The 18,912-nt window shown below is 35.2% G+C and overlaps 1 protein-coding gene across 1 annotated transcript; it reads right to left on the bottom strand.

Moving 5' to 3' along the window:
* Positions 1-5,135: 5,135 nt before the first annotated feature.
* Positions 5,136-18,690, bottom strand: LOC107947486 (cation/H(+) antiporter 15). Its single transcript, XM_041084168.1, has 3 exons — positions 18,193-18,690; positions 6,570-7,571; positions 5,136-6,497 (listed from the first exon to the last, which is right to left on the bottom strand). Exons 1-3 carry the CDS (start codon positions 18,688-18,690, stop codon positions 5,136-5,138), a joined length of 2,862 nt encoding a protein of 953 aa, XP_040940102.1.
* Positions 18,691-18,912: the final 222 nt, after the last annotated feature.

Raw genomic sequence — 18,912 nt, 5'->3', positions numbered from 1 at the left:
CGGGCTCTCAAAACCCCCATGTTTGCTACCATTTTTGGTGGATGAAGAAGAAAGATGAAAAGACGGCAACCTTTTTCCTTTTTGTTTCATTTTATTACTAAACAAGTCACCTAATTCCCACCAAACTTTGACTTTCAATTTCTTTGTCTCCATGTTCATCCACTAATTTTTATTGATCTATTTTCTCACAAAGGACCTCTAATTTAGTGTTCCATAGCTATTTAACAGCATTAGCTTGTAGAACAAATCTTTCGCACTTTATGTGATTTAGTTCTTTTTCGCAATTAAGCACGAAATCACTAAAATTAACTCGCCAAATTTTTCATACACTCATATAAACATGCTATAATACATCAAATAATAAATAATAATAATAATTTATCCGACCTTGAATTAATGGTTCTAATTAGGCCCAAAATTAGGGTGTTACATGGCCGGCCTTGTGACCCAAGTTAGTAACCCCTCCAATTTTTACACAGCCTGGCACAAGGGCGTGTCTTCGGCCGTGTGGTGCAAGTCAAAATGTATTCCTTGTTTTCACATGGCCTATGACACAGGCATGTCTGGTAGCCATATGAGGCACACGGCCTGTTCACACGGGCGTGTGACCCTTAAATATGTGAAAATTTTATAAGTTTCCCAAAGTTTGTAAATGTTATCAGTTTAGTCCCGAACCACTTTTAAGCATGTTTTAAGGTCTCATAGGACCTTAAAAGGGACAATGTGGATGAGTTGAATGGATATTGAATATGAATGCATAAAAGTATGTGAATGATGTGTATTATCTGGTAATGCCTCGTAACCCTATTCTAGCGATGGATACGGGTTAGGGGTGTTACAAGTTTAACATTATTATGTAAAAATTCATATTGAGAGTTTAAGGTAGAAAATTTTGTTGCAAGATCAAATGCATGAGGTTTTTTTATAAACATGTCGAATGCAACAAAAAGTAAACTTTAAATACCTATATAAACCCATAAAATCAATTGAACTTTTAGACCATTGTTTATTGAAACTTGGCCAATGAGAAAGCATGTCGTAAGAAAAAATAAAATCAGTAGCATACTTATCAAAAACATTCAAGGTATGCCAACATATTTCAATTTCCGATGTATCATTACTTTTCTTACCTTCTAGCACCTGTAGAGAATTATCAATGTTCAACTTACCTCTTTCCCACAAGTAAAATCGTCTATCGATGGTAGAGTAATATAATTGAGGTTCCGTCAATGGATCCTTGAAATCCTGTAACAAAGAAACACCACTAAACAAATTTAAGTTAGAGTTATTTAAAACAGAACTATTCCTCACTTTTGTATAGGGATTTTCTTCCTTTTCATTTTCTTTTTCCAATTGAGAACTCTCCAATTTTACTTCATATGGATTTTCACTCACCAAATTTGGACCATTAATTAGACTTGTATCACTAAAGGTCTCTTTTCTCTCTATCTTTTCACATGATTCTTCCTCACTTCCTATATCCCCCTTACGAGTATTATGAATATTCAATTCAGTACAATATATCTTAGTAGGAGAACATGATGTTTCTATTTTATTTAACTCTATATATTCAAGGAAAAATTCTCATTATCATTTTTTTCCAATTCACAAAGTTTACCATTTTCTTTTATCAACAAAAGTCTCGTGTTGGCACAATCACGACTATAGTGTCTACACGTAAAACATTCAATGTCACGAGCTCTTTATTATTTTAGTGAAAAATTAGTAAAAATAAGTTGCTTGAAAGATGTAGAAGAATATTTTGTAGGAGCCCCACCTTTCCACTCAAAATGTTTAGTCTCAACTTATTAATAGCATAAGAAGGTTTCAAATTGTTGAAAGTAGAATTACAACTTGTACCTTGATAATAGTGTGATGCACCAAATGGCCGAGATTGATATTGCTGAAACTGTTGCTCAATCTCAATTGCCTTGTGTACCATCTCCTCAAGATCAATATAGGTTTAAAGATTAAGAGTATTGGCTATCGAAACATTCAAGCCATCTACAAATCGCACCATGGTACTTTCATCATCCACTCGTATATTTGCTCTTTGCATAAGCATCTCAATCTCCTTAAAGTACTCATCAACAAATCAGTTACCTTGAACAAGGCATTAAAGTCTCGTTGAGACCTCTCTATAGTAATGAGAATGAACGTAATGCTTTCACATCACTTGCTTCAACTCGTCCCATGTTTCAATTACCCTTTCGCGGTTTCTTTGACGATCAATTTCAAGTTGAATCCACCAACTCAACGCATAATCTAAAAATCCAAGGGTCGCCAATTGGACTTTTTCCTCTTCGTGGCATTTATAATAACGAACCATAAGTTCAATTTTTTATTCCCACTCACAATATTCTTTGGGATCATACTTCCCTCGAAATGGTGGAATGTTGAACTTTGGTTTGGCTAAAAAATGTTGTCTACGGTCATTATTAACCAAAGTCTCATCATTTGCACGAAAGACATGTTGAGCATTATTTGCACGAAGATGAGGCCGATTAATCTTATCTCCCCAATTACGATTCTGACGCTCAATTTTTGTACTTAGACGTTCTAAATTTTTGTTTATCATGTCTAGAATAGTGTCATGTTGCTGATCTCAAGCATTTTGAACCTCTTGATCCCTTCTCAACTTCCCGATCATAGTATTGTGAATCATTATGAAAGCCTGAAAAGAGCACAACACTCAAGAAAAGAAAAATTAAGCAAACCTCAATGTTATGCACTCAGAAATAAAAATCAAATTCTCACTGAGGTAATAATTAATCTTGTGAGTCTTTTAAAAAGTGTAGATATCAATCAATCAAAACGTATTAGAATCAAACTAACAAAGCAAACCTAAGAGCATTATGAGTCCAAAATCAGCTAGACATCAAAGAATTTTGTTGCACGGAGGAAAGAATATGCAACATGCTTTAACCTACTAACACAAGAAACAATAATGTGTTAGAATGCATAAAGGAACAATAAAAAGCAAAAAAAAAATGAAAACCTAATGCTAAGAGTCAATGAAAATTGTTGAAACTCGAAAACTTGAAAAATTGCAAAACAACTTGACAAACTTCGTTCGAGGTGTTCCCGATTTTCAAAAATCATGAAATTTTAACTGGAGCCTCCTGAAATAATTTAAATCTGATCTGGGAAGTTTCGGCACAAAATTCAACCCACATAATTATTTTTTTCCTTTTTTTGTATTTTATTTTTTCTATAATTTTTTATCACTTTTTTTTGTGAAAAATATTTTTTATACTCCAAAATAGTGCTAAGAAATAGTATGTAAAATTTCAAATCATTTGAAAAATATTTACCTACTAAAATATATTTTTTTTCCAAAAACTATCGAGGTAAAAAATTTTATTTTAAGGTTGTTTGCTAGAAATTAGTTTATAAAAACAAAAGGAACACCAAAAACGACCAAATCTGATACCAAGTGATATATGATAAGAAGGATGAACGCGAAAGCAAATTGTAAAGTTTGTCAAAGTTAAGGATTTGACTTAGGGCTCTAAACATTCGCAAAGAAGCTTGGATTTTGACACAACCTGAAACGAAATTGAATCCAAGTTAGATAAAACAATTAAAATAAATACCTAAAATAAAATAATAAATCAAATATTAAGGAAGCGAATAAAGAAGATAAGTGGAAACATAGAACGTAACGTGTAGAAGTCCTAAGAAGCCTTAGAAACACAAAGAATCCACAACTCCCTTCAAGCGGCTCTAATTTCCCCTCCAAGATAGAAACCTTGGTAACAAAAAGCTTGAAGATGATCTCCACAATCTAAAAAGAAGATCTAGTGTAATTGAGTGGAATTGCATGCAATCCTAAAAATAAGACAACATAAATCTACCGAATTAGAGTTGAATACAATAAGGGAATCCATATATCGAGTTAATGCGATAATAGGGATTCTAATTAAAAAGAAATTACAATTAATCAACTTAGAGTCAGATGTTCTTACTCTCGAAAGAGATATTAGCATAAGTTAGGATTTCTATGGATCAAGATATTAAGTAAAGAAATTGCATAATTTAGATTGATAATGACGGATGAAATTGAGTTGAATTCTTTCATGGGTATTATTTCGCTTCTTAGTTGTTAATTGTTTATTTTTCCTTATTTGTTCTTTTTGGCATTCGTAGTTAATTTTAGTTTTAATCAATCACTCGAATTTATTAGTTAAATAATAGAAAAATAGTAATTACTAGTACTTTTAGTATTCGTGGGAATAATATATTTGCTCACTATAGCTATACTATTAATTGACAGGTGCACTTGCCTCAGTGAATTTTTTAGTTGGTTTCATGGACATCAATATATTGGTTTCATGGACATCAATATATATAAGTCAGTTCAATTCTATCACTTGAAATTCTAAATACTATTCATAAACTTAGAATGCATTTAAACCCATTTCGATCATTCATACTTGAATTTTTATACTTAAAAATAACAATTCTTCACTTTACCAAGTAAATTTTTTTCATATCTAAATTTCTAATCTAATCAATTAATACCAACACCTCAAGCACGTAACAATGGTAACATTTCGAAACTTAAACAATTTTGAAAACAAACACACAAGTTAGCTAATTGAGTTTCACGTTCACAAAATCATAAAATTTATGAGAACCAAATTATAATTTACTTACCATGCAAGGCCAAGAACGAAGGAAATTCTTAAAGCTTTTCTTTCTTCCTACTATGGTGAGATTTTGGAGAAGAAGATGAGAATACTACTCCTTTAACACTCCTCATAAATTGCCTCAACAACTTGAAGTTAAAATCTAGATTTTGCTTTAATATTACTAGGTTAATTTAGAAAAACAGTAAGTTTGATTGTAAGATACATGATACAAGATTGGGTTAAACAGATATTTGAATATTATCAATTATCGAGCATGACATAATACAACGTATAAAAACAATATAAAAAGATAGTTGAGATATGATATAACACAAAAAGTAATATACGGTCAGCGTAAATACATTGAAAAATAATGTAAGTATGAAGACCAAAAAAAGCTGAAAAAGAAGAAAATATTATTATGTTGTATAAGTGTTTGTTTACCTAAAACAAAGCCCGAGCATTGATTTAATTTCAGTACAGAAGAAATAAAATGATGAATCATAAATAATCATGGGTTATTTGATGATTAACAAAAGGTTGATTGGAAGAGCGCGGAGCATTCATAGATACGGTTTTTTTGGAGACACAGCTGATGTTGTTTTTGGAGACAAGGGGAGGGCGAGGGGTAGCCTTAGGAGCTGATTGTTGCATAACCAGAACGGAGGCGGACGTTAAGGAATCCACCGATATTAATGTATCCCCAATCAGCCCAATCTCTGGGAATTCATTCCAATCACAAAGCCCTGAGGTCAATGGAGATTTGGTATCATATCCTCTACCAACTATATACAAATCAAAATCATTATAAGCTGATTTAATGGTGGATACAAGCTCGTCTCCACTGTTCACAGGTTTTTCCATGTATGCAATGGATTGATCGTGCATTGTTCTAAACCTAAACTCATTAATGTAGTCATCATCAAGCATTTTCTTCTTATCCTTCTCGAACATGGCCGAGAATGCCTCCGGATCATCATTAAAATTAGCCTCAGCCTCAGCCTCAGCCTCAGCCTCAGCCTCAGCATTATCTACTACAGTTTCCAACATGTCTTTTCCGGGGACAAATCTCACCACAGTTAGTGCCACCCCGGGATTCCCTGCCATTCTCCGTGCATAAGCCAATGCCTCTCGGTCATCAGCTCCTTCAAAAAAAAGCATAGCCACTCGAATTTCACGTATACTATCATGTTCAAAATCCAGAGGAAGATGTCGAGTTAGGCCCCGATCCACAAGTGTGGCAATAGAACAAGGTGCATTTGCAAGCAAATGTTGACTCACTTTTTTGTGCTCGAGGCTTTCATCCACCCATCCCCCAATGCCATTGGGTTTCTTGTGATATGGGAGTAAGATGACAGCCACGTTCTTATCTATGGCGAAGTTTCTAACATCTTCATGCATAGTGGTGAAAGGCGACACTGCTGTGAGTGGATAGACAGCGATAGCACGGTTGTCGTTTTGGAGGGATTCAAAGGCATGAACAATATGCTCCGCCTCGAGTCTTTCTCGACTGGAGTTACCACAACCAGCTATATCATTCATGTTACTCTTATCATGGAAAATTAGCATGGCTGAAGCACGTCCTGTGAGCTCAACCAAGTAGACAGCGAAAACCACAATTGGGGATTTTCTTGTGGCATTTGAAAGATGCAGGAGATTGATTAGGCCAGCAAGGTTTCTGCTGGAATGGAGGCATGCTAACACTCGAAGCTCCGTGTCTGGTTTACTCCTTTCTAAATTCATCCGATGGTAGTGCTTCAAATGCCTTGCGGACTTGTGAGTGAAACTCACTACTGGACCAACCAAACCGGTCATGATTAACATGGCAATCACCATCCAAGTATATGTTTGTTGGTCAAAGCCCTGAGGTAAAAAAAAATGTTTAGTTAATTACAGTATATATGATATATAAGAAGCATATCAAAGAAATCCAACCTTTACGTTCCGACCCTCGTGAAGAACAATGATGGCAATAACGCCTTTGGTGTTCATCAGGACCCCCAAGGCTAAACTATCTCGAAACGAGCATTTTGAGTAGAGGCAAACAAGAAGAGTGATGAGAATTTTTATCAAGGAAGCCACAACCATGACAGTAGCTACCAGAGAATAACGAAATCCAGCAGCTATAAATGCAACGTTGGTTCGTAGGCCAGCAACCAAGAACACAGGGGGTAGCAAAATCCCCACCACGAAGTCTTCGATTTTATCCATGATCTTAATCCCAACCTCTGAACTGGGTATCATCAGTCCAAACATGAAGGCTCCGAACATGGGATGTACGCCACATAACTCTGTGACAAGCCCACAAAAGAGCACCCCTGTTAGAATGAAACCTACGTGTTTCTCGTTGTATTGAACTTCCATTGACGATTCCTCTCGTCCTGCGTTAATCCGTTTAATCATCCAAAAGATAATAGGCCGAATCACAAACCAACATATCACCATGAAAATCAAAGTTGGGATTATCCTCAGAAAGTTGCCATGCCCATTAACTATGGCTACTGTTGCCACGAGAAGGATCCAAGAAACAAAGTCAGTGAGAACAGCTGAAGTCATGGCCATCTTTCCAAGATCCGTGGACATGAGCTTGAGCTTTGAAAGTATCCTAGCCAAGTCCGAAAAGCTTGTGACGGTAAGGGCAATTGCCCAAAAGAAACCACCCTCCTTAGGTGCATCTGGTCGTTCATTCCGAACTAGCTGGTATAATATCATTCCTACACATCCGGGCAAAATAATTCCGGCAATGGCCACGCAGCTTGCTGTTTTTCCCATTTTCCTGATTGGGGTTAGGTCCATCTCCAGACCCACTAGGAACATATAGAATGTGACGCCAAGGCTCCCCATTGTCTCTAGCAACAATGCCCCCTCAAAAGGGTGAACGTAAGTCGCTATCCATGCCTCTCTAGTCAGAAGACTTGGGCCTAGCACAACGCCTGCCTACATTATTCACCATCAACAATCAAAATAAAATACTAGCTAGTATTTGTTCAACAACAAATATATACATATACATACAAGAACCTCAGAAACAAAGCGAGGTTGACGAATAGGTTTGAGGATGATCATGAAAACCCGAGTGAACATTATAATGAAGGTCAGTTGTAGCATAAAATTCGGGAGACATCTCATCAAGGGATTCGCAGATTGCCAATCCGTAGCGGCATGGGTCCGGTTTTCAACAAAACATACATTGAATTTATTTTCTAAGCCATCCACTATGTTGTATTTTCCTAATACGCCGATATTCGGCCTATCACCTACGTCAATCATACCATCTTCCATCATTTTGTCTAATCAACAAAATCTTTTCTTGAGAGACTTTTTGGAAGACGACACCAATTTTGAAGAGACAAGAATAAAATGGAAGATATTTGTTGCTGTAAGTTGAAAAGCAACTATTTGGAATATACAATTAACCGCATTTTTGTTGGATTTTCAGTTGTGAAAACCGTTGGTGACAGATAAACACCAAATATTGAAGGATATAATATATATTTTCTATCCCCAAAACAAGTTTATTGACATATGGTGTTGTTGGGGTAAATCCAAATTATGCAACAAATAAGAACGAAAAAAGAGAAAATTGGACACTAATATTTACGTGGAAAAATTTCTTTGAGGAGGATAAAAAATCACGGGTAAATAAAATTTTACTAAAACGGAAAAAATCGTAAAAGAGTACAAAATGCAGAAACAAACAAACCCGAATCTAAAAAATACAAAGTTCTCCCGAAATTCCCACAAAACTCTCTTAATAATGTTATTGAATCAAACTCTTTAAGATTGCTAAAAACCCTATTTATAAACTAAAATTCGTGCGCTAATTTGATTAACATATCTCTAGAGTTATTAGAGTTTCATTGGGGAAAAATTACGGAGTTTAACCAAGAGAAGAAATTAGATTTAGTAGGAAACGCGTCGTGACGTCCTTTGCTTAGTCGAGACGTGGCAATTCTTCTCGTCGGGACATCATTGTATAATGCAACTTGGAGTAATCAGAGTTTAACTAGGAGAAGAAACCCGATTTATGTGGGGAACACATCACCATGTCGCAATATTCTCATTCGTGTCATCACGACGTTGGGAATCTTCTCATCGTGACTTCACCGTTCATTTGATTGAAAATACAAGTAACACCCCACAGATGAAAACTTAACCAATTTCTTTGCTTTGGTTTAATTTGATTGCCAAATTAAAAAAAAAAAGGTGATTTAATTTAGGGTAAATTACACCAACAGTCACTCAAATTTGGGGTAGCTAACAAAACAATCACCTAGGTTTCATTTCAGTCACTCAACTTTTGAACAAAAATAAAACAGTCACTAACGTTATAAAAAAGTGGCAAAACAGTCACTAATTAACAGTTTCCGTTAGTGTCTTAGTGAGACCGCTAATATGGCAAGTTAACTGCTGATGTGGCCAGTTAACTTGCCACGTTGGATGTACATAGTTAAAAAAACCCTAGAAAAGCCCCTTAACAGAGAAGAAGAAGAAGAAGCAATAGCTATAACACCCCTCACCCGTATTCAACACCAGAATAGGGTTACAGAGTATTACCATACTTACAACACATTTAAACACTCAATTCTCATATAAATCCACATTTCATGAAAACATTAATCAAACTCAAGCATAATATCCCTATAACGAGCCTATGAGGCCCTTAAACATACTTTAGGAGTGGTTCGGAACTAAATCGATAACTTAAGAAACTTTCACAAAACTTTAAAAATTTTTTCTCAAAACAAGGACATACACCCGTGTGGCCAGGCGATGTGTCTTACACGGCCTCCAGACATGCTTGTGTCACAAGCCGTGTAGACATTCGAAATCGAAGCACATGGCCGTATCCCAACCCGTGTCCGACCCCGTGTAACTCTTTGACTTGAGTCACACAGCCAACATACAAGCCTGTGTGGCTAGCCCGTGTGCCCTAAAAATGGTCATACACGCTTAAGTTCCAGGCCATGCCAAACCTATAGGGTATATTAACTTATGCCACATGGCCAAGTCACACACCCATGTGTGAGGCCGTGTGGAGCATACTGACTTAATTTCAAAATCAACACCAAGGGACACACGGTCGTGTACTTGACCATGTGTCACACACGCCCGTGTAGACAAAAATAGGCTATTTACCAAGCCAATTTGCCACCCTAAATTGCACACACCTACACAATCCAATTGGTACACATTCATAGCATATATAGATATCCAAATCAACCACAACCAAGACTAAAATGTACCATTTCAATATCAACATCTAACATACTTTCAACACCATACTTTGCCTACTCAAATCATGCCAATTCAAATTTCCAAAGCATCCATATATATATACCATATCAACAAAGATTTCTTAACCTAAAATTACAAACACAAATATTCTAAATTTTTCAACCATTAACTACTATGAAAAGTTGCATTCAACAAGCTATTCACTATCAAACATGAACCACATCATTAAGAGGCATTAATGCTTATATATATACATCACATAATTGCCAAAATAAGCCAACTACATGGCTAAAACAAAACAAAACACTTAATATATACAAGCCAACACAAATGGCCAAAATCATGCTACAAATACCAAAATGACTCAAAGTCCCTATACATGCCATATACTTAAAATACCAAGTTCATAGGTACCAAGAGATAGGTGGATAGTGTGAAGCAATCTCCGACGATCCCCGAATCCGAGCTAGTTTTGTATTCTCTATAAAACATAGAAAATAAAATATGTAAGCTATAAAATTTAGTAAGCTCGTATAACATAAATTCAATATAATCATAAACACATAATTCAACAATTGATCATAAGTATAAGAATTCACATCAACTAACAAACCTCTCAATTACTCATTCACAAAACTATATACTTCCTTCGCCATTTCTTCGATTCAGAGCTAATATGGTTTATGCACATACCTATACCATCTCGTACCAATCTCATACATATTCTTGTCTTTCTTTTCCCCGTTGAACCATTCAGAATAGAATTCAGATACTCAAGGTTTTCACACGATAAGTGCCTATACCATGGCCCGAAGCCAAATCAAGGTAACTTATCTCCAAAGTACTGATATCATGGCCCGAAGCCAAATCAGCAGATATGCATGGCCCGAAGCCAACTTAATGAATCCCCTAATGACATGTCACTAGCATCCTAAACTATTCCTAAGGTTCAACCAGAATTTCGAATGTCGAATCGTTGTCTAATAACTGTCGTTCATATCTACAGCTCATATTCACAATTTATGCAATATCAAAGCATATGAAATACATTTATATTAAAATTTATCAGATACGAACTTACCTCGAATGTGGAAACAACGAAATGAGTCGATTAGTCGAGTACTTTATCTTTTACCCGATCCAATTCCAAATTTCATTTTTATTACTCTATATAATATCAAATTTAACTCATTTAATCATCTATTTATTCAATTCAATCCATAATACACATTTGAGCTATTTTACACATTAGCCCCAAAACTTTTACATTTTTACAATTTAGTCCTTATTATACAAAATCACAAATTCATGCAAATTTCAAAACACTCATGCTTAGCCGAATTACCATTATACCCCTAGTAACCCATATTTTCATTTATTTCACATTTTAACCACAAAGTTTCAATATTTCTCAATTTAATCCTTATTTTGCATTTTCACTAAAAATCACTTAACAAAACTAGTATATCTATCAACAAGCATCTATAATCTATCAAGAAACTTCAAAATACACATGTATTAATCAATGAAATCATTCAAAATCTTTAACATTTTTGTAAAATAGTCCCTGGGCTAGCTAGTACTAGTTGCAACGATCACAAAAACATAGAAATCATTAAAAATGGGACAAAATTCACTCAACAATTGAGCTACCAAGCTTAGCCGAACCAACATGCATTCATGGAGTTCTTTTCTTTCTTATTTTTGGTTGAGAAAGTGAAGAAGAAAGATGATACTAATGTTTTTTTTATTTCATTTAACTTTAATTCATAAATTAACCTTGGTTCAAAACATTAAAATTCACTTATTTTATGTCCATAAATGTCCATTACCTATAATAATGGTTTAATTACAACATAAGGACTTTTACTTTAAGGTTTTATAGCTATTAGATACTTTTCGCTAATAGAACTTCAGTTTTACACTTTACGTAATTTAGTCCTTTTTACCAAATTAACCAACGAAATGATAAAATTTCCTAAAGGAACTTTTACAAAATCACACTATCATGCTGTAGACATTAAAATAATAATAAAATAATAATTTTAAATTCGAATTTGTGGTCCCAAAACCACTGTTCTGATTTGACTAAATACGGGCTGTAACAACTCTCCCCCTTAGGGATTTTTGCTCCCAAAAATCTTACCAGTGAATAGGTTAGGGTACTGTTTTCTCATAGCTTCCTCAAGCTCCCATGTAGCCCCTTCGACACCGTGTCGTTGCCGCAAAAATTTCACCAAAGCTATGCGTTTATTTCTCAACTCTTTAACCTCACGTGCTAAAATTTTAATCAGCTTTTTCGTTGTACGTCAAATCAGGTTGAATTTCGATCTCCGACGGAGAAATCACATGGGATGGATTAGATCTATATCGATGTAACATCGATACATAAAACACGTTGTGAATATTTTCTAACTTAATAGGTAACGCTAGCCGATATGCCACTGGCCCTATTCGTTCAATAATTTCATACGGCCTGATGAATCGCAGACTCAATTTGCCTTTGTGACCGAAATGAAGTATTTTCTTCCATGGAAATACCTTCAAGAAAATTTTGTCATCGATTTGAAATTCAATGTCTTTTCGTTTTAAATCCGCGTACAATTTCTGACGATTTTAAGCTGCTTTCAAACAATCGCGAATTACTTTCACTTTTTCTTCGATTTGTCGGATCAAATCAACCCCGTGAATCTTTTTCTTACTCAAATCGGTCCAATACAACGGAATTCGACATTTGTGGCCATATAAAGCTTCATACAGTGCCATCTTTATACTCGATTGAAAATTGTTATTATATACAAATTCAACCAGCGGTAAATATTTCTCCAATTGCCTTCGAACTCTAAAACACAACATCGGAGCATATTTTCGAGGATCTGAATTACTCGTTCAGACTATCCATCAGTTTGTGGATGAAAAGCGGTATTAAAATTTAATTTCGTACCTAGAGCTTCTTGCAATTTCCTCTAAAATCGTAATGTAAACCTCAGATCTCTATCCGAAATAATTGAAACTGGTATCCCGTGCAATCTAACAATCTCAGCAGTGTACAACTCAACTAATCGCTCAAGCGAATAGTTAGTAGTACCGGAATGAAATGTGCTAATTTCGATAATCGATCAATGATAACCTGAATTGCATCTTTTTTTTCGAAGACAGGGGTAATCCCGATACAAAATCCATAGTCACTCTATCCCATTTCCACTCTGGTATTATCACAGGCTAAAGCAAACCCGAAGGCACTTGATGCTCGGCTTTTATTTCCTGACAAATCAAACATTTTGATACAAACTCAGAAATGTCTCATTTCATACCCAACCACCAATACAACTTCTTTGAATCATTGTATATTTTGGTACTCCCCGGGTGAACAGATAAACTACTACTATGTACCTTGTGCAAAATTTTCTGAATCAACTCTGGATTTTTTGGTACGCAGATTTGATCTCGAAACATCAAACAATCATCGGATCTAATTTGGTACTCTAAATCACTAGTCGACTCGCATTGCACTCTTTTAGCTTGTAACTCAGCATCACACTTTTGAGCATCGTAAATTTGTTGAAGAAAAATTGGTTTAGCCTTTAACTCAGCTAAAATCGAACCATCATCAGATAATGTCAACTGTGTATTCATTGCTCTCAAGGTGAACAATGATTTTTTACTCAAAGCATCCGCGACTACATTCGCTTTCCCTAGATGATAATCGTTTACTCACTTATAATCTTTTAGCAGTTCGAGCCATCTCCACTGTCACAAATTCAAATCTTTCTGAGTCATAATATATTTTAAGCTTTTATGATCAGTAAAGATATGGAATTTTTCACCGTACAAATGTTGATGCCAAATTTTCAATGCAAAAACTATAGCGGCCAATTCTAAATCGTACGTCGAATAGTTCTTTTCATGCAGCTTCAACTGTCTAGAAGCATAAGCTATCACTTTTCCATCTTGCATCAACATGCAACCCAAACTGTTCAATGAGGCGTTGCCAAAAATCACAAATTCTTTACCTGACTCAAGTTGAACCAATACTGGTGCCTCGGTTAACAATGCTTTCAATTTATCAAAACTTTGTTGACACTTCTCGGACCATTCAAACTTTACATCTTTCTATAACAGTCTGGTCATTAGTGTAGTAATCATCAAGAACCCTTTTACAAAGTGTCGATAGTAACCTTCTAATCCCCGAAAGCTTTTGACCTTGGATACATTTCTAGGTGATTTCAATCAATAACTGCAGAAATCTTGCTCGGATCAACTCGAATGCCATCCGCCGAGACAATATGTCCCAAAAATCTAACTTCGCAGAGCTAAAAATCACACTTACTAAATTTAACATACATTTTTTTATCTCTCAAGGTTTGCAACACAATCCTCAAGTGCTCGGCATGCTCAGACTCATCTCGTGAATGTAACAACCCATTTTTAGTCAAATCAGAACGTGGTTTCGAGACCACAAGTTTGAAATTGAAATTATTATTTTAATTTCTACAGCATGAAAATATGTTTGTGTGAAAATTTCGTTAAGAAATTTTATCGTTTGATTAGTTAATTTGATAAAAAGGACTAAATCGTATAAAGTGTAAAAGTAAAGTTCTATTAGCTAAAAGTATCTAATAGCTATAGAACCTCAAATTTAAGGTCCCTATGTTATAATTAGACCATTAATTTAATAAATGGACATATATGGACATGTATTAAAGTATTTTGATGGTTATTAATTAAGGTTAAAAAGGTAATTTGGTTAATTAAGTTAAAATAAATAAAACAAAATGAAATAATTATCTAATATCATCATCTTCAACCGTACATAGCAAAGAAGAAAATCCATTTCTTTAGGGTTTATTTGGCCAAGCTTTCATTGTCTATTAAGGTACGGTTTTTGTCTCGTTTTTAATGATTTTTACGTGTTTAAGATCATTGCAGCTAGTACTAGCTAGCCCAAGGACTAATTTGCAAAAATATTAAAGATTTTGAATTATTTCATTGATGAATACATGAGCATTTTGATGTTTTATGATAGATTTTGAATAGTTGTTGATAGTTAAACAAGTTTTGTTAAGTGATTTTTAGTGAAAATGCAAAATAGGGATTAAATTATGAAATGCGTAAAGTTAGTGGTTAGAATGTGAAATAATGAAAAATATGGGTTGCTAGGGGCATAACTATAATTTGGCTAGCATGGGTTTAATTGAAATTTCATTAATTTGTGATTTTATAAAATGAGGACTAAATTGTGAAAAATGGGAAATATTAGGGGCAAAAGTGTAAATGTGTTTTAAAGTGTGTTTTGGACTACATTGAATGAATAGATGGTTGAATAAGTCAATTTTGAATATACTTAAATCAAGAAAGGAGAAATACGGGCTTAGATCAAGGAAAGAATAAAGTTGTGGAATAGTTGACTCGATTCGTCGCCGAGGTAAGTTCGTATGTTATAATTTCATGTCAATGTATTCTCTATATGCTTTGATATAGTATAACTTGTGATTATGTGACTATGGATAAGTTTGGAAATGATTCAACGATAATTTGACAGTTGAAACCCCGGTTGAACCTTAGGAATAGTTTAGGATACTAGTGACATGTCATTAGGAGATTCAGTGAGTTGGCTTCGGGCCATGATATAGCACTTTGGGTGCGAAATAAACCAATTTGGTTTCGGGCCATGCATATCGGCTGATTCGACTTTGGGCCATGGTATAGGTACTTATCGTGTGAAACCCTTGAGTATCTGACTTTTATTTCGAATGGTTCAACGAGTAAATGAAAGACGAGAATGTGTATGATATTAGTACAAAATGGTACAGGTATGTGCATAAACCATATTAGCTTGAAATCGAAGAAATGGTGAAGAAAGTATATAGTTTAGTGAATGAGTTATTCAAAGGTTTGTTAGTTTATATGAATTCTTATACTTATGATCAATTGTTGAATTATGTGTTATGATTATATCGAATTTATGTCATACGAGCTTACTAAGCTTTATAGCTTACTCCGTTTATTTTTCTATGTTTTATAGTGAATTCAAAGCTAGTTCAGATTTAGGGATCGTTTAAGACATCGTCACACTATCCATAAATATCTTGGTACCTATGAACTTGGTATTTTAAGTATATGGCATGTATAGTGATTTTGGTCATTTTGGTTATGGTTTGATAATGATTTTGGCCAAATGAATTGGCTTGTAAATGTATATGTTTTGGTATGTATAAATAGCCATGAGTGATGGTGTATTTTGGTATGTTTGGTATGTTTGAATCATGTACATATATGTATGATTATGTCTTGCAAATTGAGTTGGTTGATGGTTGTGTGATGATTTTTTATAATAGGTATTATGAAAGTTAAATTGATGAATTTTGGATGTTGGTATGCTTGTGAAATTAGGCCAAATAATGCATATTTGAGTTTGATCATTTTGATGTTTGAAGTAGTTGATATTTTCATGAACTAAATGGAAAATTGGAATATTGTGTGTCTTCTAAATTGTTGGCATTGAAATGGTTTAAATGATACTTGGTTGAGGTGGATTTAATGACTATTATGCTTTGAGTTGATGCTTTGAATTATGGTGTAGATGTGTGACAATTTGGGTGGCAAAATGGATTGGTAAATAGCCTATTTTTGTCTACACGGGCATGTGTCTCAGCCGTGTATGACACACGGTCAAGTACACGGCCGTGTATCCCCTAGTGTTGAAATTGAAATCAAGTCAGTATACTCCACACGGCCTCAAACACGGGCATGTGACTTGCCAGGGTAGCATAAGTCACCCTATAGGTTTGGCACGGCCTAGCACATGGCCTGGCACAGGGGCGTGTGTGGCCATTTTTAGGGCACATGGGCATGTGTGTTGGCCGTGTACCCAAGTCAGAGAGCTACACGGGGTTGGACACTGGCTGAGATATGGCCATGTGCTCCCATTTTGAATGTCCACACGGCCTATGACACGGGTGTGTCTGGTGGCCGTGTGAGATACACGGCCTGGCCACACGGGCGTGTGTTTCCTGTTTTGAGAAAAATTTTGAAAGTTCGTGAAAGTTCCTTAAGTTATTGGTTTAGTCCCAAACCACTCCCAATGCATGTTTAGGGCCTCGTAGGCTCGTATTAGGGACAAAGTGATTGAGATTAAATGATGATTGTATAATTTGATTAAATGTATGTGAAAATTATGGTTAAATGTGTTGTAAGTCCAGTAATTCTTCATAACCCTATTCCAGCATTGAATACGGATGAGAGGTGTTACAGCGAATAGATCAGAATGCCGTCAATAAACACAACAACAAATCTATCAAAATACGGTCTAAAGATCTGATTCATCAAATTCATAAAGAAGACAAAAGCATTAGTTAAACCAAAAGGCATAACAAGGAATTCATAATATTCGTACCTCGTTCCAAATGCAATTTTCGACACATCTGAGCCTTTAACTCGCAACTGATAATAACCAGATCTCAAATCAATCTTTTAAAACACTATTACACCTTTTCACTGATAAAACAAATCATCTATTCTCGGCAGCAAATTCTTGTTCTTTATCGTAACCTTGTAGAGCTGACGATAGTCAATACACATTCTCATTGACCTGTCTTTCTTTTTAACAAATAAAACTGGCGCACCCCAGGGCAAAAACTCGGTCATACAAAACCTCTATCTGTTAATACTTGCAATTGAACTTTCAACATTTTCAACTCTATCGGAGCCATTCTGTACAGAGCTATAGATATCAGTGAAGTTCCCGGTACTAATTCAATAGCAAACTCAACCTCTCTGACCGGTGGAAACCTAGGCAATTCTTCTGGAAATACATCCGGATATTCGTAAACTACAGGCACCGATTCAATCTTCTTTTTAAACACTTTGGTATCTAAAGCATATGCTAAATATGTGTCACAACCTTATGCTAAATATGTGTCACAACCTTTTCTCACATATCTCTAAGCCGATATCGACGAAATCACTATAGGCAATCCACCTGACTCGTCAGATTTAATCCGAAGAATTTCATTATTCTGATATTTCAATTTTATAATCTTTCATTTACAGTTCACAACGGCATCATGCAGAGTCAACCAATCCATACCCAGAATCATATTGAACTCATCAAAAGGTAAAAGCATCAAGTCAGCTGGAAAACAGTAACCCCGAGTCATTAAAGGACAGTTCTAGATACTTTGTCAACTAGAACATACTTACCTAAGGGGTTTGATACTTTAATAACAAATTCTATAGACTCAACAGGTAATTTCTTACTAGACACTAAATTCTCACAAACATATGAATGTGTTGATCCAGAATTAATTAAAGCAATTACATTAATGTCGTAAAGAGAAAATGTACCAGTGATAACATCTGGCGACGACACTTCTTTGCGAGCACAAATGGCGTAAGCTCTAACTGGTGCTCTAGCTTTGGATCTCACAGCTGAATCCCTAATCACACCTCTACCACTGGACATATTTCCCATATTCCTCGGTGGTCTTCCTCTCACATTCGTGTTGCTCAATCTTGTGTTTTGAAATTCATCTTCATTGGATAACTCTAGGCAATCTCGAATAAAGTGATCTAGTGAGCTACATTTGAAACAAGCTATAACACTCTTATTCCACCACTCATCAAAATGTCTTTTCCCACATTGTTGACACTCGGGTTTTTTGTTTTTCACACTGCCAACGCTCAAGACAAAAGTTGCTTGAGCTTTAGGATTCATATGTTGATTTCCACGATTTCTATTCTGATATCCCACTGATGCATTGGATCGACTATATGAATCTTGGGATTTCTTTGATGAAGAATGATATGGTTTACTCATCAGTCTTTTTCTCAAATCCCTAGCCTTTGAATCAGTTTTCCTCTTTTCTAGACTAAAATCTTCGGCTTTACAAGCTCAACCAACCAATACAATAAATTCTTTCAAATCTAGAATGCCGACCAGAAGTTTAATGTTTTCGTTCAGCCCATTGACAAACCGCTTGCACATGATCTCTTCGGTAGAAACATACTCCCGAGCATATTTACTCAACCGCACAAATTC

The sequence above is a fragment of the Gossypium hirsutum genome, chromosome A12, assembly GCF_007990345.1.
Source record: "Gossypium hirsutum isolate 1008001.06 chromosome A12, Gossypium_hirsutum_v2.1, whole genome shotgun sequence".
NCBI lineage: Eukaryota > Viridiplantae > Streptophyta > Magnoliopsida > Malvales > Malvaceae > Gossypium > Gossypium hirsutum.
The sequence above is the reverse complement of the archived record's forward strand: the minus strand, read 5'-3'. Positions and strand labels throughout refer to the sequence as shown.

Excerpts from the sequence above, each read along its gene's own strand:
- LOC107947486 (XM_041084168.1), bottom strand. The coding sequence starts at position 18,690 with ATGAGTAAACCATATCATTCTTCATCAAAGAAATCCCAAGATTCATAT. Across the intron at positions 7,572-18,192 it reads TTTCTCTTTACGACATTAAT|GCAGGCGTTGTGCTAGGCCC; the intron begins GTAATTGCTTTA and ends TGAATAATGTAG. Across the intron at positions 6,498-6,569 it reads ACGAGGGTCGGAACGTAAAG|GGCTTTGACCAACAAACATA; the intron begins GTTGGATTTCTT and ends TTTTTACCTCAG.